This window comes from Ochotona curzoniae, unplaced genomic scaffold, assembly GCF_017591425.1.
Source record: "Ochotona curzoniae isolate NIBS_2020 unplaced genomic scaffold, NIBS_Ocur_1.0 contig_908, whole genome shotgun sequence".
Taxonomy (NCBI): domain Eukaryota; kingdom Metazoa; phylum Chordata; class Mammalia; order Lagomorpha; family Ochotonidae; genus Ochotona; species Ochotona curzoniae.
In genome coordinates, this window is record NW_024466607.1 from 15096278 (window position 1) to 15122629 (window position 26352).

Consider the following 26352-nt stretch of genomic DNA (forward strand, 5'->3'; position numbering starts at 1 on the left):
ACTATGCTGTGAACATCAAGAAATGTATATACATCTCACTAGTCCAGAAAACCACAAACGAAACAACACAGTAAGAAACTAGTAAGAAAACATTGTTAATTAAGAATCAAGTTACCTTACAGTTATAGATAATAGTATTTTTTTACTAAATACCACTTTGCAAGAAGTTTTACCATAGGTTGAGTTTGTGTTATATATGGTTAAATATAATTGTCTTATAGACAAAAACAAAAAAACAGGAAAATGTGGTGATAATGGATTTATAGGCAAGTTTCACTTCACCCATTTGCAAGTCAATTGTTTCCTGGACTTCTCATTGATCAAATGGTTGTAACAGTAACTGCCCTAGAGTTCTACCATGGCAACACTCTGAAAAAGAAACTAACTTTACATTGACCATTCATATTTACCTGATTTTCTATTATAGGTTTTCTAATATGCTTTGTATCTCAAATTTTTGCACATCAATGATTATATAACAAAAGCAAAGACAGAAGAAATGCATTCAATCACCATCCATAGATGGGTTTAAATATGAGATCTTTGCCAGTCATGTATGTCAAATAATGATGCTAGTGAGGCACAATAATTCACTTCATATGCTTTAAAGGAAACGATGACTTTGTGTGTGTGATCCTCACTGGATCATGTATCAACTCACCTTGCTTTTAATCAAGATCCTCACTTCGCCAGACTCGATGATGTAAAAGCTATCAGCCTTTTCACCCTGAAAAAAAGAGAGGAAACAGCTCTCATGTGTATTTATTTTTCTGATATACACAGAAATCAATGGCTAACAAATTCACAAAAAAAATGAGAGGAACCTGGTCGTTGGGAATGCTGACCCAACTGTAACTGACATTATCTTTCACCTCTTAAAATAGAACATTTATATTTATCTCCACCAACATTCCCAGGATGCCAATTACACACAGCATATATATTTTTTAATTTATTATAATTTGAAAGGTAGATATTACAGAGACAGGAGAGACAGAGAGAGACCTTCCTTCTGCTGGTTCCCTCTTCCAAGTGGCTTCAGCAGCTGGAACTGAGCTGATCTGAATCAGGAGCCAGGAGCTTTCCAGGTTTCCCAAAGAGTTGCAGGGTCACAAGGACTTGAGCCATCCTCCACTGCTTTACCAGGCCACAGGCAAGGAACTGAATGAGAAGTGGAGCAGCTGGGACTCAAACTGTGAACCAAATAGGATATCGGCACTGCAGGTGGAGGATTAGCCTGATGTGTCACAACACTGGCCTTCACTATTATTTTTTCTAAATAATTATTTACTTGAAATGTAGTTAGAGACAGACAGATTGGGAGAGGTAGGGGAAAAGGAAAGGAAGAAGAAAGAGAAGGAGAGAGAGGAGGAGAGACAAAGATCTTCCGTCTGATGATACACTCCTCAGGTGAACACAACAGCCAGTGCTGCGCCAATCCAAAACTGGGAGGTCTCCCACACAGGTGCAGGGTCTCCTACATGGGTGCAGGGTCCCAAGGCTTTGGGCTGTCCGTGACAGCTTTCCCAGGCCACAAGCAGGGAGCTGGATGGGAAGTGGAGCTGCCGGATTACAACTGGCACCGCTATGGGATCCTGGTGTGTCCAAGGTGAGGACTTCAGCTGCTAGGTCATCACACTGGGTACCCTTGCTTTGATTTTATATCACTTGGTTGATCCAGGGGTTCTGGTTCACTAGACATGAAGTCACAGTGATAACTACTTCACATCCACCATGACTTAATACTCTGAGTTAAAATAAAAAACTAATGCCAGAAAAAATTAATACAGATTTTCCTGGATTCTCATAGACTGCAAGTGAGAATGCAAAATGGTACAAGCATTTTGAAAGTAATTTAGTCACTTGTTGTGAAGCTAAATTTGTAATATTTACCATAGGACTCAGTATTCCACTCCTAGATATGTACCCAAGAGTAATAAAAACATGTCCACATATTGACATACATGCATATATTAATGTAGCTTAATTCATGTTTGCTTAAAACTGAAGAAAAAAATCATTCCACAGGTGAATGAGAAGACAAATCATGGTACACCCACAAAATGTTGTATCATCTAGCAAAAGAAACAAACAAAAAGGAATAGTCTCCTGTTATACACAACAGAGATACATCTCAAAAACATTTGTCAAAGAAACAAGATACAGAAGGCTACCTATAACTACTGTGATCTGCATTATATTTTGTTCATATGGAGTTACAGAAAAGGAATTTCCAATGGAAGAAAGCAGATTAGTAGTTCCAAGGATTAAAGGATGTTGGGGGAAGGTACTAAGTGCAAATGTAAGTGAGGGAACTGGTTGGGTATCAGAAATGTTATATACATGATTGTGAGAATGATTTCAAGGCTCTTCCAATGGTACACTTAAATTTGATAATTTTATTGTAAACTGCATGGAGCCAGCATTATGGCACAGTAAGCTGTCTATTGCAATGTTGGCATCCCACACTGCAGCACGAATTTGAGTCATGGCAACTTTGCTTCCGATCTAGCTTCTTGCTAAAACACTTAGGAAAGCAGTAAAAGATGGGCTGCTGCAGCCCATGTGGGAGATCCAAATGGAGTTTCAGCTCCTGCCTTTGGCCTATCCCAGACTTGGCTTTTATGGCCATTTAGGGAATAAAATAGTAAATGGATAATCTTTTTTCTCTGTCTCACCCTGTCATCCTACTTTCCAAATAAACAAATTCTAAATACATACATCTTGCAACAAAGTTGTCCAAAAACAAACAACATAAAACAGTTTCTGGGAGCCTGACATGGTGGCCTAGAGGCTAAAGTCCTCGCCTTGAACACGACCAGATCCCATATGAACGCTAATTCTAATCCTGGCGGCCCTGCTTCCCATCCAGCTCCCTGCTTGTGACCTGGGAAAGCAGTCGAGGATGGCCCAAAGCCTTGGGACCCTGCACCCATGTGGGAGACATGGAAGAGCTCCTGGCTCCCAGTTTCAGATTGGCGCAGTACTAGCAGTTTTGGTCACTTGGGGAGTGAATCATCAGATGAAAGAACTTTCTCTGTTTTTCCTCCTCTCTGTATATCTGACTTTGCAATAAAAAAAAATAAATCTATTAAAAAAAAGTTTCTGAGGCCAGTGTCATGGCATATATTTAGCCTTTACCTGCAGCGCTGGCATCCCATGTGCACCAGTTTGAATACCAGATACTCCACTTCCATTTGAGCTCCCTGCTAACATCCCTGGGATGCTACTTGAGATGCCAGAATCCCATCTGGGAGCTGGCTCAAGTCCAAGCTGCTCTTATCCAGCTCTATGCTAACAGTCTGAGAAATGGCCTAAATGTTTGGGTCCCTGCCACCCATGTGGAAGACCTGGAGGATGCTAGCAGCTCCTGGTTGCAGCCTGGTCATTGTGGCTACCTGGGAAATAAACCAGTGGATGGAAGAGCTTCCCTTACCTTTTTCTCTGTTTCAAAACAAATTAGAAAAAAATATAAAGAGGTAGAATACAACTCTCGAATCATTTTTGGGTTTTAATAGGGTCAAAAGATAGCCAAAAATAATAAATACAAGAAGCCAAACAAAACCAAACAAACCAAACAAAAAAACAAATGGAAGCAAGGGATCTGCATCGGTCAATGAGATGGACCATCGTGGGCTTCGCAGGAACTCTGCAGGAAGAGATGACCTAGCACCTCCAACAGGAGCTCCCGCTGTTGGGAACTCACAGACATCTAGGAAACCAAAGAGACGCAACATCTTCAGGGGATAACTTGAGGGCAAGCAGCAGGCAGGGCCTCTGCTTACCTGAGTAATTATGCGCTCTCCATCCTTATAGACTTTCTCCCCAATGACATCAACAATCTTCATTCGTTCTGATACCTGAAACAATGGAAAAAAAGATTATAAGGAGAAGATCCTAACTGAAAGTTGCTCTAGCTATACAGTACAAAAATGAGCTAGAATAGTATGATTTGAAAGCTTAGCAACAAATAGCTCTGCCCTTGTAAATGGACTTTTATTCAAACTGATTTTACCTCTAGTGACTTAAGGAGGGGCACAGATTCGATAAATGATTCAAACATCTTCCTCTTCTTTGCATTATTTTTCACTATGATTCTTCTAAAAGTCACCCGGTCCTATAAAGAAAAAAATACAAAAATTCTAGTAAATGGTTACGTAAAACAATGTCCATGGTTTATCTGACTGGGCCACAGCAACTACTAGAGAATTACACAAGTTACTGTGCCAACTGGGTGCTTAATGATACCTCAATTTTAGAGTAGTCACTGGAAGAAAAAGATCTATAGCCAGAACCAGGCAGATGCCCCACACGCTGCTTCTAGTGTTCAACTGGTGCCACCTGTGGGCCACATACAGAACGCAAAACAAAGAATTCCCAACACTTGTGAGCTCAGCCATTGTTTCAAAGACAGCCTTCCCAAAAAGCAAGAAACATATCCTATAATTCCTGTGCAAGAAGGAGCTTACCATACAATACAAAATATACAGGAATAGTCAAGGCAGCATATGAAACATGGTAGGTGAAACTATAGCAGGCAAGTGTCACAAGAATTTTGAGATGGGAGGGAAACCATGATAGGCAGGAGTAATTTTTGAAGGTGATTTTGAGGTAGAAATATAAATTTGGATTGTGAAGAAAGGGTAGGATATACATTAATGAGAAGACAAAAAAGATCCAACAGCCATTATGGCTAGATAATGTGTTATTTTAATTCACATTGCATGATATGATCTATTTTGGTAAATGTTCCAGGGAATTGAAAAGAACATGTATTTTATTGTTGTGTGCAGTGTACTGGAAAATCCAATTAGATTCTCTTGGTTCATGGTGCTAAGTTCTTCTGTATCTTTGCAAATTTTCTGTCTGGTAGTTCTAGCAACTGTTAACAGATGGTTGTTGAAGTCTGAATCTGCATCCTCTGTAACTGCAGATGTCTGTTTGTTTTGCATTTTGGAAAGTGTTATTCAGAGTGTGTGTGTCTACAGTTGCCACATCTTTTTGGTAGGCTGACCCATTCATTATCTGCAGTGCTTTGCCTTGCTCTCTAAATGTCTTTGCCTATTCCCTTTGCTATTCTTATAGTAAGTCCTTCTTTAATTTGTTTTCCTACTGAGGACAGACAGCATATTTCATCCACTGGTTCAGTTCCTAAATGCCCACAATGGCTGCCACAGGGCTGAGCTGAAGCCAGGAGTCATGGATGGCCCAAAGCCTTGGAACCTTACACTCGTGTGGGAGACATGGAGAAGGTTCCTGGCTCCTGGCTTCGGATCAGCGCAGCATAAAATAAATCTTAAAAAAAAAATAATAAGCCTTCCCTGGACCCAGTGTGGTAGCCTAGTGGCTAAAGACCTTGCCTTGTCTCTGCACCAGGTCATATGCCAGCTATTCCACTTTCCATGCAGCTCTCTCTTGTGGCCTGGGAAAGCAGTCAAGCACAGTCCAAAGCCTTGTGATCCTGCATCCATGTGGGAGTGCAGAGGAAACTCCTGGCTCCCGGCTTTGGATTAGCTCAACTCTGGCCACTGCGGCCACATGGGGAATGAATCAGCGTCTGGAAGATCTTTCTCTCTGTCTCTCCTCTGTGTAAATCTGACTTCCCAATAAAACTAAGTAAATCTTTAAAAACAACAACAAAAAGAAGTCTTTCCTGTGCAACTTAGTTTACTGACAAATCATTCTATAGCATGGAAAAAACACATTTGTATAAGACTTTTCACAATATCTCTCAAATAAATGGCTAGAAAATGCCATATTAACAGATCAAGGTCAAAAAAATTTAGAAATAAGGGAAATTAATATTGTGTCCTATAAGGAGAATCATTTCTCTCACTCACCAGTCCCCAAAGGGAGCCTTCAGAAGTAGCGACAATGGTAGCAGCTCTTGGGGTGTTATACATCAGAGCCAGTTCTCCAAAACTCCCTCGATTGTCATACTGACCAACAGAGCGTGTCTGATTATCTCTTGTTACCAAAATGTCATAGGTGCCCCTAGAAGAAACAATGTCAGTAATTACGCTTGACAACAAATTTAATGATTATCAGGTTCTTATAAAATGTTACAGGAGATTTCCAACAGAATTGTGCTAGACTACAGAAATGTAGCAGTTTCACATTTGTCTATATATCTTGTGTCCTTGATAAAAACCCACTGGTTCTAGAAGTTTTTGTAGCATTCTTTGGGTTGTTTACACAGAGGACCATATCACTGATGAATCAAGACAGCTTCACTTGGCTCCTACTAATCTGTATCTTCAGTCCGTCTTCCCTACTTCCCGCCCCATCTGTCATCTCTTCCCTTCCTTCTTTTGTTTGCTTTGCCATGCTGGCTGGGTCCTCCAGTCTATTACTGCCTAGAAGTGATAAAATCAGACTTTTTTCTTATTTTCACTCTTAAAGGAGGAAATTCAATCTTTCCTCATTAAAAATGAGGTTAGCTGTAGGCTTTGTATAATTATCTTTAGAAAAATTTGGGGAAGTTCCTCCTAGTCTCAGTTTGCTGAACATTCTCGTTACAAAAAGAAAACATGTTTAGGGCAGTGTTGTGGTTCAACAGGTCACTCCTCTACCTACAAACACTGGCATCAGATACAATTAAGATTCAGTAAGATGAGCAGGACAAACTCAAGTATGTTATTTGCACTAATGAGGCTTATCTTTAGAACAGAGACAGAAGAGGCAGAGGAATGGAGGTCCGGGCAGGATGCATGTGTGTAAGATCAGGCTAGAATTCAAAATTGATGATAATATAGTGCCCGACAGCTAGTGAGGTAACGGCATCACTTGAACGCTGGCAGATATCATGTTAACAATGCATCCTCTATATCCCTCTCCTAAACCATAAAGGAGACTTCCTGTAATTATTGTCCCCACCCATCTCACACGTATAGGATATACTCAGGACTGAGGCTGGCAGCAGACAGAGAAACAGCTGTGTACTTCCACAGGGACCTGGTGGGCTTGTTCGCCTGGCCCTCACCCTCCCAGGGTTGAACATAACAGAGAGCAAAGTGTCTGCTCTCAATCATGAATTCACTAAAGAAGGACCTCATAGTTCAAAACTTTCATTTCCTACCTTTCGATGACATAAAAGTTGTCCCCATCATCTCCTTGGTCAATGACATGTTCATCAACTTGGACTATCCTTTCAAACATGGCATCAAGAACTTGAGAAAGCTGTTCCTGCAGAGAAAAGGCAGCTTTCGTACTTTCTGAAAACAGCAATGACCATACTCATATCTAAAATTCCGACACCAGACTCTTCCCCACATTTAAGCAGAAACTTAAGTACTGTCTAAAATGCTTTCCAGGGACTATTCAGCTCTGTATATCCATGTACCTCAGTACCTTGGAACAACTGCCAATTTAGCAAGGTGATACTGTTCTGAAAAACTTTTGACAACATATGTAAAAGTTATCAAAGTTAGGGTCCCCATCCTCACAGCCATACCTACATAACTATTATCCACCTTGATATGTCATGTGTAAACCCACCTTCCTATCAGTGTTGTATTCCAGGATCATTACATTATATCTGAAGAGACTGTAACAGGGGCCTGCACTGTGGCAGAATGGGTTAAGTGGCCTCATGTGATGCCAGCATCCCATATCACGGAGTGTCAGCGAGTCTCAGCTACTCCACTTCAAGCCAGCTTCCTGCTGCATGCCTGGCAAAGAAGAAGCAGACTGCACAAGCGCTTGGGCTCGTACTACCTTTATGGGAAACCAGTATGTACTTGCTGGCTTTTGGTTTCACATTGATCCAGACCTGGTTGATTCATTTGAGGAGTAAATCAGTAAACACAGATCTCTATGTGTCACTTTTTTTTTAAAAAGATTTATTTATTTTTATTACAAAGTCAGATATACAGAGAGAAGGAGAGACAGAGAAGAAGATTTTCTGTCTGATAATTCACTCCCCAAGTGACCGAAATGATCAGTGCTGCATAAGCGATCCCAATGCATTCAAGGTGAGGACTACAGCTGCTAGGCCACGCCGCCGGGTCCTGTCCTCGCCTTGAACATACCAGAATTCCATATAGTCACCGGTTCTAATCCCCACAGCTCCACTTCCCATCCAGCTCTCTGCTTGTGACCTGAGAAAGCAGTCGAGGACAGCCCAGAGCATTGGGACCCTGCACCCACGTGGGAGACCTGGAGGAGGTTCCTGGATCCTGGCTTCAGATTGGCACAGCACCGGCTGTTGCGGCCGCCTGGGGAGTGAATCATCGGACGGAAGATTTTCTTCTCTGTCTCTCCTCCTCTCTGTATATCTGACTTTCCAATAAAAATAAATCTTAAAAAAAAAAAAAAAGCCACTGTCTGCATTGTCACTATCCCATATGAATGCCAGTTCAAGTCCCAGCTGTCTCACTTCTGATCCAGCTCTGTGCTTATGTGTCTGGGAAAGCAAGAGAGAATGGCCCATGTTTCAGAGACCCTGTCACCCTGTAGGAGACCTAGATGAAGTCCCAGACTCCTGGCTTCAGCTAGGTCCAGCCCTGACCATTTCAATCATTTGCAGAGTGAAAACTCTCTTTGAAACTCTGCTTTTCAAACAAATAAATAAATCTTTTAAAATAAAGTCTTATATCTCATATAGTTGTGGTAAAGACATTAAAATTATTTAAATGACAAATAGGAAAAGCTAAAAGACCATTACAACAACAACAACAAGAAATTTGAGATCAACATTACCTGATCAAGATTTTTGAAAAGGAGAATATCCTTGCAAGATTCTTGAAGTCTGCATCTCTGTTCATCAGTTTTAGGATGAATCACCTATCAATCCAAACAAACCAGGGAATTAATTACATTTAAAAATCACATACTTTAAAACACTAGCATAATTCTTTCTCTATGATTTTATTTCTGTATAAATGCCAACCAGTATCCTGAAGTGCAGGGCACCAAATCCAGAGGCTTACACTGGCAGCTGTTCCCTGGGGGCCGAGAGCCCTCATCTACACAGCAGAGGGCTTGAAACATACTCATTCACAAATACTGCCCACCTATTTAGTTCTAGTCATTATCCTTACTCTGGGAACACGCAGGGAAAAAAAATGTACCATCGAAGTCAGTAAACACATAAAATACATTCGTCATAAGGCTAAGAAACAGAGCTGACGAGGCTGATATAGAAGTAAGGGAAAGTGTATATATGAATGGCCAGGTAGGGTCTCATTCCAAGCAAGTGAATACAACTTGAGAAAATGAGTTATGTGGATATCTCTGTGCCAAAAGTTCCCCAGTCAGGGAACAGCAAGGGAAAATGAGGCGTATGCTGGAGGCATGCATGATGTATGTGTGAAAAATAACTCGAAGGTAGCAGAACGAAAGGGAGCAACTTGAAGCTTGAAGACTATGAGATAAAGATCTAAAAGATGTTTAAAGGATCACACTGACTGCTAAGTGAATATCAGACTGCAGGAAAGAACAGAAACTACATAAACAGCAGGTGTCACAGTGCCAGCTGTGGTGGTCTGAAGCAGGGTGGTAGCCTTGGAGGTAGTGAGAAGCAGCAAAATGCTGGATGTTTTGAAGACAGAACTAAAAGGATTTACTGAAAAATTGGAGGTGGGTATGAAAATATGAGCGGAGTTGAAGGAGAACCCTTAGTTCTAGGCCCAAACAAACAGAATGATGGAATTGTTATGAATTAAGCTGGGAAACATTAGGCAGAAACAATATTTATTTAAATAGAAATAATCAGGAGTTTATGTTAAGTATGAGTTATCTGCTGACACCTCAGTGGAAATAGATGTTAAGAAAGCAATAAGTAGTCGGGAGTGAAAATAGAACCAACCCAGCAATTGCAACTACCAGCTGATCGGGGTGATGGACTCTGCCGGGCCCTGCTCTTGCTAACACATTCAAGAATCTGGTTTGAGAACACCTCAGACAAAGTTTCTTTGGAGATCTCCCCAATCAAAATGCTAGACTCAGAACTCTAACCAAGAAAAGAGAAGACAGAACAGGTCAACCAACCGTCTCAGCTATATCTTGGCAGTGAAATACGGGGCAAACAGAGACTCTATGATGGACTATGTCAACCAGTGGATTCTTCAAAGACCTCATCATGCTTGGAGTGGCAAGACTGGCAGCAATTCATAACTGTTGAAATATCAAAACCACTTGAGCAAGAACCTCGGAGCATACCCTACATCCGGGACCTGGGGAAGGTGGGAAATTGGGTGGGCCTTCTCCCTTAATACCCCACTTTAAACATGAAGGAAATAATATGGAAAAAAAATTTTTTTTTTAAATTAAAAAAAAGAAAGCAATAAGTATAAAAAGCCACACTTCAAATATCAATAACACTATTATTAGGAGCAGTAACAGTAGCATATTAAAGTTACAGTTTTTGTAAGGATTAAATAAGTTAATACATACTGTTTCAAACACTATCTTGGGCCTGGCGCAGTGGTCTGGTGGCTAAACTCCTCACCTTGAATGCGCCGGGATCCCACATGGGCACCGGTTCTAATCCCGGTAGCTCCACTTCCCATCCAGCTCCCTGATTGTGGCCTGAGAAAGCTGTCACGGATAGCCCAAAGCCTTGGGACCCTGCACCCGCGTGGGAGACCTGGAAGAAGTTCCTGGCTCTGGCTCCAGATCGGCATAGCACAGGCCGTTGAGCTCACTGGGGGAGTGAATCATCGGACAGAAATCTTCTCTGTCTCTTCTCCTCTCTGTATATCTGACTTTGTAATAAAAATAAATAAATCTTTAAAAAAAAAAAAGACTACCTCAAAACTTATGTCTACTCTAAGTAGTGTTATAGGTGCTTATTAAACAAACAATACGATTGTTCAATGCTGATGCTGTAATTCAGACTTATCAAGATCCTTCTGAAGTATATCTTCCCTCAGAAAAGGCATACCATTTGATCAGAAATAACATAAGCCAAAATTGTTAAGTAGTTTAAATTTATGATATTAATTCAGGAAAAGGCTGTTCTAAGTTTTAAAAGTCATCAGGAATCATTAAATATCCAGAATAAAGAAATATTTAAATGCCTGCATTAGTTATAAGCACAAATGGCAGCAAATAATTATTAGAATTATTGGAAATTTTTTTAGACTACTCATTTTAAGGTATATGCAACAGATTACAGTGTAACGGAAATCTTAATTTCAATTTATATTATCTTTCATATAAAAATTAACTTGTTAATTGCTGAAAAGTTTTAAAAACATATTATTTTCAAACAAAAGCACCCCCTAATCAACTACAGTTCTTCCACAACCATTGCTAACATGTAGCGCATATCCTTTCAAATAAAATTTTTTGTAATATAAAAATAAACATATAAATACCTTAAATTTTTAATTTTATAAAGTGCTCCATAAAATGTACCTCAGATGAAAATGCATTTCATGCCATTAAATTCAGTCCCACATGATGACTTTCCATGGCTGCAGATTTACTTAATTTAAATATGCCATCATAACTGAGTCTCTCATGCCCTCTACTTGGTGCAATCAAGCTGCTTCCTTCATTGGGTATTCAAACACTACGAGCATCTCCACCTGTACGTCCATGGGGAGGATGCGGCTATCTGTTAGGAAGAAATTCTCTCTGGGGCAACTGCTGAGTCTAGTGGAATTATGTTTTTAGCCTTCTGATGGCTACAGTGAAGCATCCCTTTTGACCATACTTTAAACCAGGTTCCTTTCAATCTGTTAGATTTAAAAAAACAGCATCTTGTTGCAATTATAATTTTTATGTAATTACCAGTAGGATTAGACTGCAGAGCAGGAGAGTCAGTGAGAAATGTAACAATTCTACCTACCATCTTCATTCTAATTCTTACCCTGGGATCAGTATCTTCTTCCTCTTCATCAGGGTTATAGGCCTCAGCACAGACTACAATGAAAGAGAAAAAAAAACCAAGATGAACTTAGCAAACACATGGCTTTAGCAAAAACAGAACGTGAACACAATTCTTTTTTTTTCCTAGAGAAATTATTATTTTTATTTTATTTCTGATCATGTTTACATAGCTGGTTATGGTGGGACAGGCCAAGGATTAGCGAAAAGCTAGTGAGACTATCATTTCCAAATTTTCTTTTTCTTCTTCCTGTATCCAGGGAAGATAGGAGATAAGGGAAGCCGCCACACCCAGTCTCCCAACTGCCCCAGCACCCAGGGATGGAGAATGGCCACCTAATGTCATCCCAAGGTCCCCAATGTGGAGGATGTTTCGAGGGTTCTGCTCAAATGGTTTCAATAGTTCTGAAATGCTATCGATGTGGCCTATCCAAGGATGGAAATCCTTCCAAGTTCCTTTGGCTAACACAATCCACCTTAGCGTCTCCATTCGCCAAGATATTTGCTGTCAATACTTGGCTGGGATAGCTGACAAACTTGTTGTACCCTCCTTCCTCTGGCATGGTACCAGATGTCTTCTGCAGGCCCCAATGTACTGACATATCTATATCCTCCATGTACATTTGGGTATGCCATCTATGTCACTAAGGAGGCCCAGTTCTGACACATGCACTCCACACTCAGACCACAGATCCTGCAATTCTCCCCATTGTTGGAGCTCTGAATCCAGCAGTTCAGTTGCAGGGACCTCAAAGAAATTTCATCTGAAGTGATCTCAGACCTGATTCTTGTGTGTGCTTGCCAGCACAAGGTCTGGCTCTGTCTGTCACCCATAGCAGCTTATGCACATAATGGTAGTTGCAACTGCTGGGTCAGTTCTGTCTCTAGCCCCATCTCTTACATAAGCCAATGGATGTTGCAGCCCAGCCCAACCCTGCTCACCACATACACCAGCCCTCACCCACACCAGCATGAGCTGCAGCCTAGTCTAAGTAATCCCCAATAATCTCCACTAGGCCTACCCCCAGCCCTGGTTGCTCTGCTTGCCAGTATGTGCAGCAGATTGTTCTACTCTGTCCCAGATCCCATTCAGCTCTCGTACAAGTAAGTCATTGGCACTAAAGTCTAGCTCAACCAAACTGACCTATCTCCAGCCTGCCTCATGCTGGTGAGTGCCACTTCCTGTCTACCAGGCTCACCCCCAAACCTGGTTCCCATGCTCACCAGTGGAAGTCACAGCCCATTAGAGAGATATCTGTCTCCCTACTGGGTCCACTCTCAGTCAGAGAACTTGTACTCTCCAGGTGGTTCTGCTGCCTAGCTTGACAGGGTTTGTCTCCACTCCGAGCACTTGCCAGCTGATGCTTTGGCAAAGCCCAACCAGCCTACTCTTACTCTGGCCTATGCAGACACCAGTGGTACAGTCTATTAGCCCAGCCTGGCTCTCACCCTAACCCAGTTCACATGCAGTCCAACAGGTGTGGTAGCCCAATCTGGCCTAGTCTGCTCGTAATTTCAATTCTCACGCTCTCCAGTGGGAGCAGTGGCCTAGCAGGGGCGCCCTCTACACCGCCCTTACCAGGCTCACAAGATCCCTCCTCCAGGTCTTGAGTGTGCTGATGGGTTCTGAGGCAGTTTGGCATGGCTCACCAGTGGGAACTGCAGCCCATCAAAGGGGTGCCCACAATTTCTCTATTAGGCCCACTCCCAGCCCCTGATCTTGAACTTTCCAGATGGTTCTGTGATCTAGCCTGACATCACTTGCCCCCAGTCCCAGCACCTGCTAGCTGATGCTATGGCAATGCCCAACCAGCTTGCACTTAGCCTGGCTCATGCATGCACCACTGCATATGGTCACTTAGCTCAGCGTGGCTCTCCCCCAATCCAGCTCACACGCAGGCTAATGGATTTTGTAGCCTTGCCCAGCCTTGGTCTGCCCAAGTCCCAATTATCTTAGGAACTGTTTTATGTTCAAATTATGTAGCATTAAGGGCCGGTGTTCAGCAAGATGGATAAAATACTGCTTGGGATGCCTGCATATCATATCAGAGTGTCTGTATTCAAGTTCTAGCTTTGCTCTCAACTCTAGCTTCCTATTAATGCACACCCTAGGAGAAAGTTAAAGTACCTGGATCTTTGCCATTCACCTGGGAGACTCAGAATGGGTTCTCAGAGGCTTATGGCTGTAGCCTGGCCCAGTCCTAACTGCTGCAGGTGTTTGGGAAATTAGTTCTCTTCTGTTAATTTCTGCCTCTCTGCCTTTCAAATAAAATGAGCAAATTTTAATTCCATATAACCAAGATGAATAAAAAGGCCTGTGAAGGGTGCCTTTCTCCATGGAGACTTAATCTGTACTTAGCCTCTGTGATGGCCCATGAATGCCACTTTCACTTCTGCAACTGAGGAAATAATTCAGATGGCTCAAAAAAAAAAAGTACATAAGAGAAGTTAAGGACAGCATGATCCAGAATTCCAGAAGCAGTAGTATAAAAAACATTTTTAAGAGTTATTATTATAAACAGGGCAAAATGCTAATGACACAATGCAAGGATATTCACTAATTAAAACAATATAAAATATAATCAAACTCCTGTTTACATATACAGAACTTAGAAGGACTACAAGTAATTTTATTTTTTAGCATAATATGTTGTAATGATGTTACTTTATCTTTTTATTTAGATCAGGTTCATTTACAATATTCTTATCATAAGATAACATATCAGTATCTTCTAAAAGAGAATCCATACCTGATACTCGTCTGTTGTATCTGCTAGGCACAGGAACTGAAAAACAAAGAAGCAGCATTTAGTCATTATTATGTCATAGACACCCATTTTCACCCTCCTTTTTATTATACATGTCTTTGACAATAGCATCAAGTACCTCAAAAATCAAGTGCTCAGTACATACTCTTCAACATCAACCATAAACACTCACAGTTGTTCCATACGATCGTAAAGACAAAATAGATATCTCTTTGGAAATAAGCTCTTGGACCTGGTGGCATGGCCTAGCGGCTAAAGTCCTCTCCTTGAATGCGCTGGGATCCCATATGGGCACCGATTCTAATTCCGGGAGCTCCACTTCCCATCCAGCTCCCTGCTTGTCGCCTGGAAAGGCAGTCGAGGATGGCCCAATGATTTGGGACCCTGCACCTGCGTGGGAGACCTGAAGGAGGTTCCAGGTTCCCGGCTTCGGAACGGCACAGTACCAGCCGTTGCGACCACATGGGGAGTGAATCATTGGATGGAAGATCTTCCTCTCTGTCTCTCCTCTCTGTATATCTGACTTCGTAATGAAAATAAATAAATCTTAAAAAAAAAAAAAAGAAAAGAAAAGAAGCTCTTGGGGGGCCCGGCATGGTGGCCTAGCAGTTAGTCCTTGCCTTGAATGTGCCAGGATCCCATATGGGCACTAGTTCCATTCCCAGCAGCCCCACTTCCCATCCAGCTCCCTGCTTGTGACTTGCGAAAGCAGCCGAGGTTGGCCCAAAGCCTTGGGACCCTGCAACCACATGGGAGACTCGGAAGAGCTCCTGGCTCCCGGCTTCGGATCAGTACTTGGGGAATGAATCATCAGACAGAAGATCTTTCTCTTTGTGTCTCCTTCTCTTTGTATTTCTGACTTTGCAATAAAAATGAATAAATCTTTTTTAAAAAAGAAAAAATAAATAAAACAAAATGCTTGACATAGTACTTCCACACAGGAACAGTTAAAAAAAATTTTAAGTGACAAAAAAAATTAAAAAGAAAATTGAATAGGCTATACAGGGTGAGCCAGCAACTCTGAAAAATGTAAAATTGACTCCAATCTTTCAGATATAATTTCAAACCGCCCTCCATGAAAGTATCTTTAAGATTTTATAATCACAGGCTCCAGATACATAAGGTTATTGAATCTGTCCCGTAAGCCATTTGTAGTGATACTTCTCTTTCTATATTTCCACTGCACCATTGCGCTGGGCCCAGAACTCAGATTTTTAAAAAATATTTATATTTATTGGAAAGGCAGATAGACAGAAAGGCTCCAATGGCTGGAGCTGAGCCATCCAAAGCTAGGAGCCAGGAGCCTCCTCCAGGTCTCCCACACTGGCGCAGAGTTCCAAGGCTTTGGGCTATCCTCTGCTGCTTTCCCAGGTCACAAGCAGGGAACTGGATGGGAAGCAGAATTGCCAGGATTAGAACCACCACCCATATGGGAACCCAGCGCATTCAAGACGAGGACTTTAGTCACTATGCTATCGCGCTTCGCACGAGCTCAGAGTGTTTTAAATGTTAAAGCTAGAATGCAAATCTGTCTGGATTTTGACTTGAAAAATTTTATAACTCCAAAGTCTTGTCACACTTAAGAATGAATGACTTATATTGTAGTACTATAATTAGACTAAAAGTACAGCTTCTGTTACTTGAAATATGCAGATATTCCATGTACAAAGAACTGGTAGGCTAGATCATTGGCAGATTTCTGCAGAAAAGAATGTCTTGCACATGAGTGAAGTACATACCAGTGTGTCTGGGATGTGAATCCACCTCTTTATATACCTTTCCTCAGTGCTGAGGGCAACTGAGCAACTGAGATGGCACTCAACTGCAGAGTGTGTTCATGTTTATGGGCAATCAGTGTATTTGGGTCGTGGTGAAGGACATCTTTTCCATGTATGTACTTGCAACAATAAGCCTGGTCTGGCCCAGGATGACCCTGCAGCCTAGGACTCCAGGCTAGTCTCCACACAGATGTCGGGAACCCAGTTTTCCTAGGCACGCTAACAGGAAGCTGGATTGGAAGCAGAGTAGCCAAGACCCAAACTAGCACTACCATATGGGATGCGTCTATTGTAAACAGCAGCTTAATCCAATAATCTACAACACCAGCTCCAAAATCTTTCTTTAAAAGAAACTAGAGGGGCAAGCGTGGTGGCTCAACAGGCTAATCCTATACCTTGCAGCATGCAATGGCATCCCATTTGGATACCAGTTCTGGTCCTGGCTGCTCCATTTTTGATCCAGTTTCATGCTTATGCCCTGGAAAAGCAGTGGAGGCTGACCCAAGGTTTTGGGACCCTGAACTGTTGCGGGAGACCCAGAAGAAGCTCTTGGCTCCTAGTTTTGAATGGGCTCAGCTCTGGGAAGCTGGACTAGAAGTGGAGCAGCTGGGACTTGAACCAGGGCTCAAATGGGATGCTGGTGTTTCAAGTGGCAGCCTAACTAGCCATGGCGCAACACCAGCTCCCCAAACACCTCCCCCTCCCTTTTTTTCTTTTATTTTATGTCTGATGGTTGTTCATTTTCATCACTAAAGTATATAAAGTACATCATTTTCTTGAGTTTTTTTGACCTTCAAAGCTAAATGTGACCTTTGTAATTTAAAAACTAAGCTTTTCCAATATCCAAAGCACAAATGTTTCAGGATTATTAGGAAAATAATTGAAGGTTGCTCAGAGAGCAGAAAACTAATGAGAAGCCTCTGAAACAAAAATAGGCCCAGAAAGAAGCACTTATTATAAGAGGAACAGAACTATCTTTCGACATATTATAGAACCAAAGTTATGCTACTGGAATAGGCAGTCATTACTGACAGAAGGAACTGCAACAGTCCCTCATGACTTCCTCAATGAAACAAATCAATCAAACTAATCTACCTGCCAATGAAGCAAGACAATCCATTCAGTTCAATAAACAGATGTGGGGTTCTTTGTGTGTGTCATCTTGTCTTAGAACTTGGGAGTCACTAGTGAACTTGATTTCACAGAATTGTCTTCTAGCTTGAAAAGTCTATGAGCTGTTTTTCCTTTGACCATTTGAAACACATGTGCTTGCCATCACACAGAAAAATATACAAGAGCTGAAATTCTTAGCCCAGGCCTCATGAGAGTCCCATAATTAAAACCTCAATGAATATTATTTCACAACCTAGAATTATAAAACACAATGAAGCAGTTTTGCATGGTGTTAGCAGAGAATACATTACAAGGGTTACAGACCAAGAGTACAGAACTATTATAAAATAAGAACAGTATGTGATCTTCCTAAAGATTTACTTTACTTTTATAGGAAAGTCAGATGTTCAGAGAGGAGGAGAGACGGAGAGAAAGATCGGAATTCCGTCTGATGATTTACTCCCCAAGTGACTGCAATAGCTGGAGCTGCTCTAATTGAAAGCCAGGAGCCCAGAGCCTCTTCAGGGTCTCCCATGTGGGTGCAGGGTCACAAGGCTTTGTGCCATCCTTAACTGCCTTCCCAAGCCACAAGCAGGGAGCTGGATGGGAACCAGGGCCTCCAGAATTGGAAATGGTGCCCATATGGGATTCCGGTGCTTGCAAGGCAAGGACTTTAGCCACTACTATCATGCTGAGCCCAAGAACAGTATGTTTAAAACAAAGATGTAAAAGAAGGAATCAGAAGCAAAATCAAGGGCCCGGCAGCGTGGCCTAGCAGCTAAAGTTCTCACCTTGAACATGCTGGGATCCCATATGGGTGCCGGTTCTAATCCCAGCAGCTCCACTTCCCATCCAGCTCCCTATTGGTGGCCTGGGAAAGCAGTTGAGGATAGCCCAAAGCCTTGGGACTCTGCACCCATGTGGGATACCCGGAAGAAGTTCCTGAATCCTGGCTTTGGTTTGGCATAGCATCAGCCATTGCAGTCACTTGGGGAGTGAATCATCGGACGGAAGATCTTCCCCTTTGTCTCTCATCCTCTCTATATATCTGACTTTCCAATAAATAAATAAATCTTAAAAAAAAAAAAAGCAAAATCAAAACATGATTACAAAAAAGCAGACTAAGCATAATTAAAAAAAAAAAAAAGAAAAAACAACTAGGAAACCTAAAAAAAAAAAAAAATACCTGAAATACCTGGACACATAAGGAGGGAAAAATGCAGTCACTAAAACTAAAATCTGTAATCTCTAATGCCAGGCAAGCAGTCTCAATATAGAAACATGTAAAAATACTAGAAACAGGGCCTGGCGGCATGGCCTAGCAGCTAAAGTCCTCGCCTTGAACACGCCGGCATCCCATATGGAAGCCGGTTCTAATTCTGGCTGCTCCACTTCCCATCCAGCTCCCTGATTGTGGCCTGGGAAAGCAGTCAAGGATGGCCCAAAGCTTTGGGACCCTGCACTCATGTGGGAGACCTGGAGGAGGTTCCTGGTTCCTGGCTTCAGATCGGCACAGCACCTGCCATTGCAGTCACTTGGGAGTGAATCATCGGACGGAAGATCTTCCTCTCTGTCTCTCCTCCTCTCTGTATATCTGACTTTGTAATAAAAAAAAAACATAAATCTTTAAAAAAAAATACTAGAAACAGCATTTTAAGATATCACAACAATCCCTCACACTGTTAACTGTTATGTATAAATACCTGACAAATGAAAACACAATGGGAGATACCAACAGAAGCATGCTAAGAGGGAAATTTATTGTTTACTCTTTTTTTGGGGGGTGGAAATGTGTACTTGTTTTTCGATTGGAAAGGCAGAAATACAAAGAGGAGGCAGACAGAAAGATCTCCCATCCTGCTGGTTCACTCCCCAAGTAGCTGTAATGGCCAGAGCTGAGCTGATACGATGCCAGGGTGAAGCCAGGAGCTTCTTCCGGGTCTCCCATGTGGGTGCATCCAGCAACCATATGGGATCCCAGTGCATGCAAGGCGATTATTTGGCCACTAGGCTATCACGCCAAGCCCAAATGCTCACATTGAAAAGAAGGACTAGAGCCAGTACTGAGTTGCATCAAGTAGAGCTATGGTCTGCAACACCATTATCTGCTAAGAATACCAGTTGGAGTCTGGCAGACCCCATTTCTAACCCAGCTCTCTAATTATGTGCTTTGGAAAGCAGTGGAAGATGGCATCAGTGCTTAGGCCCCTGCACCCATGGAGTATACCTGGCTGGAGCTCTGAGCTCCTGGCTTCAGTCTGAACCAGCCCCAGATGCTGCAGCTGTTTGGGGAATGAGTGAATTAGCAAATAGAAGAACTCCCTTTCTCATTCTCCTCAAATAAAGAAAAAAATCTTTTGAAAAAAAAAATCATTAAAAAATGGCCAGAGGACCTGAGTAAAAATATCTCCAAACAAGATATACAAATAAGCACAGGAGGAGACATTCAAATCACTAATCATTAATGAAAAGCAAATTCAAATCATAATAAAGTATCATTTCATATCCATTAGTATGGATTTTATTTACAGGGGAAAAAAAGAAATTAATGTAACTGGCACCATGTGTAGCATGTTAAATCTCTGCCTGCAGTGCCAGCATCCTATTTGGGTGTTGGTTTGTGTCTCGGCTGCTTCACTTCCAACCCATTCCCTGCTTGTGGCCTGGGAAGTATAGAATGGCTCCAAACTTGGGACCCTGCACCAACTCAGGCCATTGTGGCCATTTGGGGAGTGAATCAGCAGATAGAAGACCCCCTTTTCTCTGTGTCTCTTTATCTCTGTGTAAAATCTGTCTTTCAAATAAAAATATTTTGAAAAATATATATATACCAAGCTGAGGCAGAAGAATAGCTCACCCTTTAATTTGGATCATCAAGAGACATAGGACCTGGGTAACCAAATGAGAACGATCCAGGGAGGATGAAGGCCACACAGTTTAAAAATATTAGTTCAATAATAGCGTCATCAAGGGAATAAACATTCAGCGGGAGGAAAAGGAAAGAAGCTAACTGAATTAGTCTTCGACAAAAGATTAAGAGGGCTCATTCCAAGACAATGCCAAACAAAGAAACAAGAACACATTAGGAAACAATTTAGGGTTTGGCCTTTTGTCTCACAGAAGTATTGCCCTAAAAGGGGAAAAAAACCTGTCTTCTTAAGTCCCTTCTGTAGACATGACTACTCTGAACACGTTATTCATACAGTAAATACTTATTCAACTGCATAGAAAGCAATAAAAAGGAAGTGGCTGTGAGTATGTTGTTAGAGCCATGTTATTTGGTCTCAAGTCCCAGTATTAACTTCACTTACTAGCAGTGTGGCCTTGAACGAGTTACTTAACCTGTGTTTCAATTTCCTCATCTATAAAATAATAGAATCTTACAGCGTTGCTGCTGGGCATAAAAGGAAAACTTTGAACTGGCTGATGAAAAACAAGAGGAAAAGGACAGCATTCTAAACAGAAGGGAAACCATATGCAAAGAAGAAACAAGAAAAGAAAAAGAGCTTGACTCATGAATTTTGGCCTTTCCAGACCTATATTCCCTCGATAGCTAAATACCAGCTTGAATTCCAGTTCCACAATCTGGATCTAAACTTTAACAGGTCCACAACAGAACCAATCAGCCTCTTAGTTTCCTCTCCTCCAGATGAGGGGTAGTGCCACCCGATAGTTTTAAATACTACATGGACTTTAACAGCAGGTCAAGGGTAGAACGGTCAGTGCAATGCAATCCATACTGCACAAGAAGAAAAAGAGAAAATCCCCTCTCCTCCAGCTACTGATCTTTGGATGGTTCTAATTCTATACAGTCCAAAGTTCTTACTCATAATCCAAACTCATATGGATTTATTTTTAAGATTTATTTATCTACTTATTTATTTGAAAAGCACAGTTACAGAGAGAGGGGGGAGATGCAGAGAGAGAGATATATTCCTCCCACTGGTTCATTCCTCAGATGGCCACATGGCCAGGATGGGACAGGCTGGGCCAGGCTGAAGCCAGGAGCTAAGAGTTTCATTAAGGACTCTCAAGTGAGTGCAGGGGATAAAGTGCTTGGGTCATCCTCTGTTGCTTTCCCAGGCACCATTAGCACGGAGCTGGATTGGAAGTGGAAAAGCTGAGACTTGACCCGGTGCTCATGTGGGATGCTGGTACTGGGACATAACCTGCTCAACTACAGCACTGACCCCCTTCTCATATATTTTCATTATAAACAAGTTCGCTGGTTTTCAGGGATATGAATTCTAAGATCAACAGTAAAGATTACCCAACCAACGCTGGTTCTAATCGCAGCAGCCCCACTTCCCATCCAGTTCCCTGCCTGTGGCCTGGGAATCCAGTCAAGGACGGTCTAAAGCCTTGGGACTCTGCACCCACATGGGAGACCCAGAGGAAGCTCCTGGCTCTTGGCTTCAGATTGGGTCAGCTCCTGCTCTTGTGGCTACTTGGGGAGTGAACCTTCAGATGGAAGATCATCTTCTCTGTCTCTCTTCCTCTATGTATCAGCCTTTCCAATAAAAACAAATCGTTTAAAAAAAATTACCCAACCAACCGGGTACCACACCAGACACTCTACTAGAAAATCACACACATTAACTTTTACCAGATCTTTGAAAGGTAGTCAAGAAGAGAGAGAGACAGACAGCCATCTTTCATCTGCTGGTTTATTCGCCAAATGGTCACAACAGCCAAAGCTGGGTTAAGGCCAAAGGCCAGGAGCCAAGATCTTCTGGATCTCGCATGTGGGTGGAAGGACCCAAGGAATTAGGCCATCTTCTGCTGATTTTCCAGGCTATTAGCAGGGAGCTGTACTGGAAGTAGAGCAGCAAGGATTCAAACTGGCACCCATTCAGGATGATGGTGCCAGAGGCAGAGGCTTAGTTTGCTACACCATAGTGCTAGTCCCAAGAATTTCCTTTTAAGAATGAAAATGCTGGGGCCTTCCAACTAAAAGCAAATCTTCAAAGAAAAAAAAATACTGAATTTCACTGGTTGTGATATGTAATAGAGCCCTGATATAACTCCAAACCTATCTAGACCCTGAATTAAGACAGTTACGGATGAAGTTAGCAAATGGATCATCAAGAGACTAATCATATGTGAGTCTATTTAAAATAGGCAAACTTTAGAAGTAGCGACTCAACCAATGATTAATACTGTTTTTTCCTAACATTCCTGCTAATACCTAACACTAACTTTCACTTGGTTCAATTCAGGCCCCTAATTGCCATTCACTTGCATTACTATGATGGATTTTGTACAATGGGGTCTCCCAACACCCAACCTGACCCTGTCTCAGACCAGTTAGTTACTACACTGCCCAGTGGACAGTGGACCTAGGTGTGTTTGTTGCTGTTGTTTTAAGAAGAGGCCTTTGATCTAAGGGCTAAGACATTTGCATCCAACATAGGATTACCTAGGTTTAAATCCTGGCCTCAACCCCAGTGGGTAATGTTGATGGGTCGTGCAATTAGATTCTTCCCACAAAGGAGAGAGAACTAAGTTTGACTTCTCAGGCCCTAGCTCCAGTACCACACAAACATGGATGAGCTCATGCTTCCTGGCTTCAGCACCAGCGTTTACATGTAGTTGTGGAGATAACCAGTGAATGGGGAGCCCTCTATCTGTCAAAAATTTTAAGGTCTCAAGCCTGGCGTAATGGCTCAGTAGCTAAACCCTCACTTGCAATCACTGGGATCCCATGTAGGTGTTGGTTCACATCCCAGTTGTTCCACTTCCCATCCAGGCTTGTAGCCTGGGAAAGCAGCCGAGAATGGCCCAAAGCCTTGGTGGGACCCTGCACCCATGTGGGAGTCCCAAAGGAAACTCCTGGATCCCAGCTTCAGATCAGCTCAGCTCCTGATGTTGCAGCCTTGGAGAGTGAACCATTGCACAGAAGATTTTTCTCAGGCCCGGCACAACAGCATAGTGGTTAAGGTCCTCGCCTTGAACGCTCCGGGATCCCATGTGGGTGCTGGTTCTAATCCTGGTGGCCCTGCTTTCCATCCAGCTCCCTGCCTGTGCCCTGGGAATGCAGTCAAGGACAGCCCAGGACTTTAGGACCCTGCACCCATGTGGGAGACCTGGAGGAGTCTCCTGGCTTCAGATTGGCTCAGCTCCAGCCGTTGCAGCCACTTGAGGAGTGAACCATCAGACGGAAGATCTTCCTCTCTGTGTATCCATCCGCCTTTCCAATAAAAAACAAATAAATCTTAAAAAAAAAAGATCTTCCCTCTGTGTCTCCTTTTCTTTGTATATCTTTCCTTTCCAATAAAAATAAACCTATTTTTTTTAAATGTAGGTTTTAGTGTGTTCCCGTCTATAGCAGCATTTCCCAAACTTTCACAGCCATAGAACTATTCTAAACTGATGCAGAGTGTGTGTGTGGTATGTACATACTACAGTGTAAGATTCATTTACTTGCTCATGGACACAGGTTATTTTCACCTTCTGTCTACTGTCAATAATCCCCCCAGTGTCTGTCTGTGTACAAATATCCCTACCTTCAATTCTTTTGGACACAGATCCTGCAATGGAATTGCTCCACCCTACGGCACACCTACGTTCAGTTTTCACAGGAATTACCACACTGTTCTGGACAGCAGCTGGGCCATGGTGACATCCCACGAAGAATGTACAAATGCCCCTACTTCGTCCCATGTGGGTTTTTCCTGTTAGTCTGTTTAAATAACGGCCATCCTAATGGATGTGAAGTGGTAGGTATCTCATTATTTGTCTATTTTAGTCTATTATTTGTTTGTTAGTCAATTATCTGTGAACAAAAGTCCACCTCATAGTGGTCTATATAAATATGTGGCAGAGTCACTTGAGATACAAACAGTAAATATCAGTGAAACCTAATACAGAGATACTATGATTTAAAATCAACTCCTTTTTAAAAGACATAAAGGACAAAGAATAAAGACAGAATACAACAATTTACAAACTGTTTAATTCTCTGAGGACTAATTTTCAAAATACTAATTATTTGTGTGAGTAAAAAGTATCAAAGTGAATTGCAGCTTTTTGTAAAAAAAACTATGGTAAACCCTGAAATGGAGCTTTGAAAAACACATTTCACCTGGAGAGATAGTTGTTATGGTCCTGTTTTTGAAGACAAGAAAATCTGAATGTAAACAGGTTTGGCAACTCATCCAAGGATACAAAGCAAAACCGTTGGAGAGATGTGGAAAACACTTTCTGATTTCAAAAAAAAAAAAAAAAAATCCACAATGTGATATGCAGGGAGCCAAGGGGAACACGGGCCAGCCGACACTGTTTTTAGATCCCACGCTGTGTGACAGGCGGAAGCTGGCAGCCTCCGTGGGCTCTGACCACTCACTCCTTGCCAGCCTGGGCTGGAACGGGAGGCCAGACCAGAATCAACAGGGAAACCGTTTCTCCCTCTACCCTCGGTGTGAGCCAACAGCTTCTCAAGACTCCAATTTGATTTCTTCACTGCTTTCCCTGGGGTGGCTGAATTCCAACTGTTCAAAAGTTGGGATCGTTCTATAGTTCTACATTGTCAAAATGCATGTGAAAACCACCTCGGGAAATAGAATTTCTCTTGACACCAAGTAGCACCTTCGCTTCCTCCGTAAACAATGATCTCCTTTCCTCAGATCGGATTAAAAAAGAGAGACCAAAGATACTCATTCCCGGGGACTCTAGTTTTAAGACATGCATATTCAAGCAAGCAGGTTGCTTTAAAATATTCTGCAGAGGGGTGGAGAAAGGTCGGGATAAAACATGACAGATTCTGTCAACGAGTTAACGTGGGTGGCAGCATACAGGAATTTCCAGACACACACACCTTTTCTTCCACGCTTAACACTTCTCCATGGTAACTTTCCCAACAAAGTTATGGTACTGGTGATCAACCACTAGTTCACTAGTGGGTGTGAACATATTCGTCTTTGAAGCGGAGCACATGGGCTCCAGCAGAGGCGAGGAAAGCTCTGGAGGGGCGAGGCCACCAACGCCGGTCCCAAAGCGCGCAATGTTCGTCCCCAGGCTGGATCCCACCAAACAACCCACCCCCTCGGGGTGCTCCAGTAGGGCTGAGCCTGCAAATGGTGCATGCCTGGAACCCACAAAAAACTTTCTCTCGCCAAGCACCCAGGTCTCGGCCCAGGACTGGCGACACCCTCCACCCCACCCCCCACCCCGGCACCCCCACGGACCCCAACCCGCTCTCCAGCTCTACCTTCCAAGTCCACGTCGTCTTCGGAGTCGCTGTTGGCATTCTCGTCGGCCGTCGGGCCGGGGCTGGGCTCCGCCGGCTCGTGTAACTCTGAAGGCGGGGCGGCGGACGGGACGAAGGCTTGGTCGCGGGCCTCGCGCAGCCGGGTGAAGTAGTCCAAGGCGAACTCGACGAGGTCAGGCGGCTGCTGCCGCAGCACCTCCACCGTGTAGCCCTGTAACAGCTCCATGAGCCCCGGCGGGATCTGGATGTGGCTCATGCCGGCGGGAACCGCGGGCACCGGCCGCTTCGGGCCACCGGCAGCAAACGCCTTCTCTCACGCCGGCCTCTCGCGTGGCGCCCGCGAGGTCTCCTCACGCGCGCCCCGCGCCCCTCCCCCGGCCCTGGCCTTCCCCGCGTCCAGCCGCTCTAGGACCGGGTGTGTGGGTTCCTAGGGGCCACGCAGCCAGTGCCCGCCCCGGCTCCCCCACGGCCGGCCTGGCACCGCCGCCGCTGTCACCGGGCCCCCCGCCGCCGCCGCCGCCGCAGCCGCGGGGACCGACGGGCAGGCGAGCTGGACGGGCGGGGCAGGCGCCCGGGTTGTGACGCACGCGGCCGCGGGCGTGCGCGCTCCCGCCGAGCACTGTCCCTCTGTGCGCGTGCGCCGCGGGGG

General features: G+C 43.2%; 1 protein-coding gene across 3 annotated transcripts in view; it reads right to left on the bottom strand.

Moving 5' to 3' along the window:
• PRKAR2A (protein kinase cAMP-dependent type II regulatory subunit alpha) overlaps positions 1–26147 on the bottom strand; it is a 31912-nt gene extending 5765 nt beyond the window's left edge. The window contains exons 1-9 of one of the 3 annotated variants that reach the window (XM_040994423.1): positions 25704–26140; positions 14586–14621; positions 11819–11871; positions 8701–8784; positions 7079–7185; positions 5841–5994; positions 4016–4117; positions 3786–3860; positions 662–727 (exon numbers count right to left, since the gene is read on the bottom strand). In XM_040994423.1, the coding sequence (XP_040850357.1) occupies positions 662–727; positions 3786–3860; positions 4016–4117; positions 5841–5994; positions 7079–7185; positions 8701–8784; positions 11819–11871; positions 14586–14621; positions 25704–25959 (933 nt within the window). In that variant the 5' untranslated portion in view covers positions 25960–26140. Of the gene's footprint in view, positions 1–661; positions 728–3785; positions 3861–4015; positions 4118–5840; positions 5995–7078; positions 7186–8700; positions 8785–11818; positions 11872–14585; positions 14622–25703 lie in introns of all 3 variants that reach the window. The other 2 variants (XM_040994425.1, XM_040994424.1) reach the window with 2 other exon arrangements.
• Positions 26148–26352: the final 205 nt, after the last annotated feature.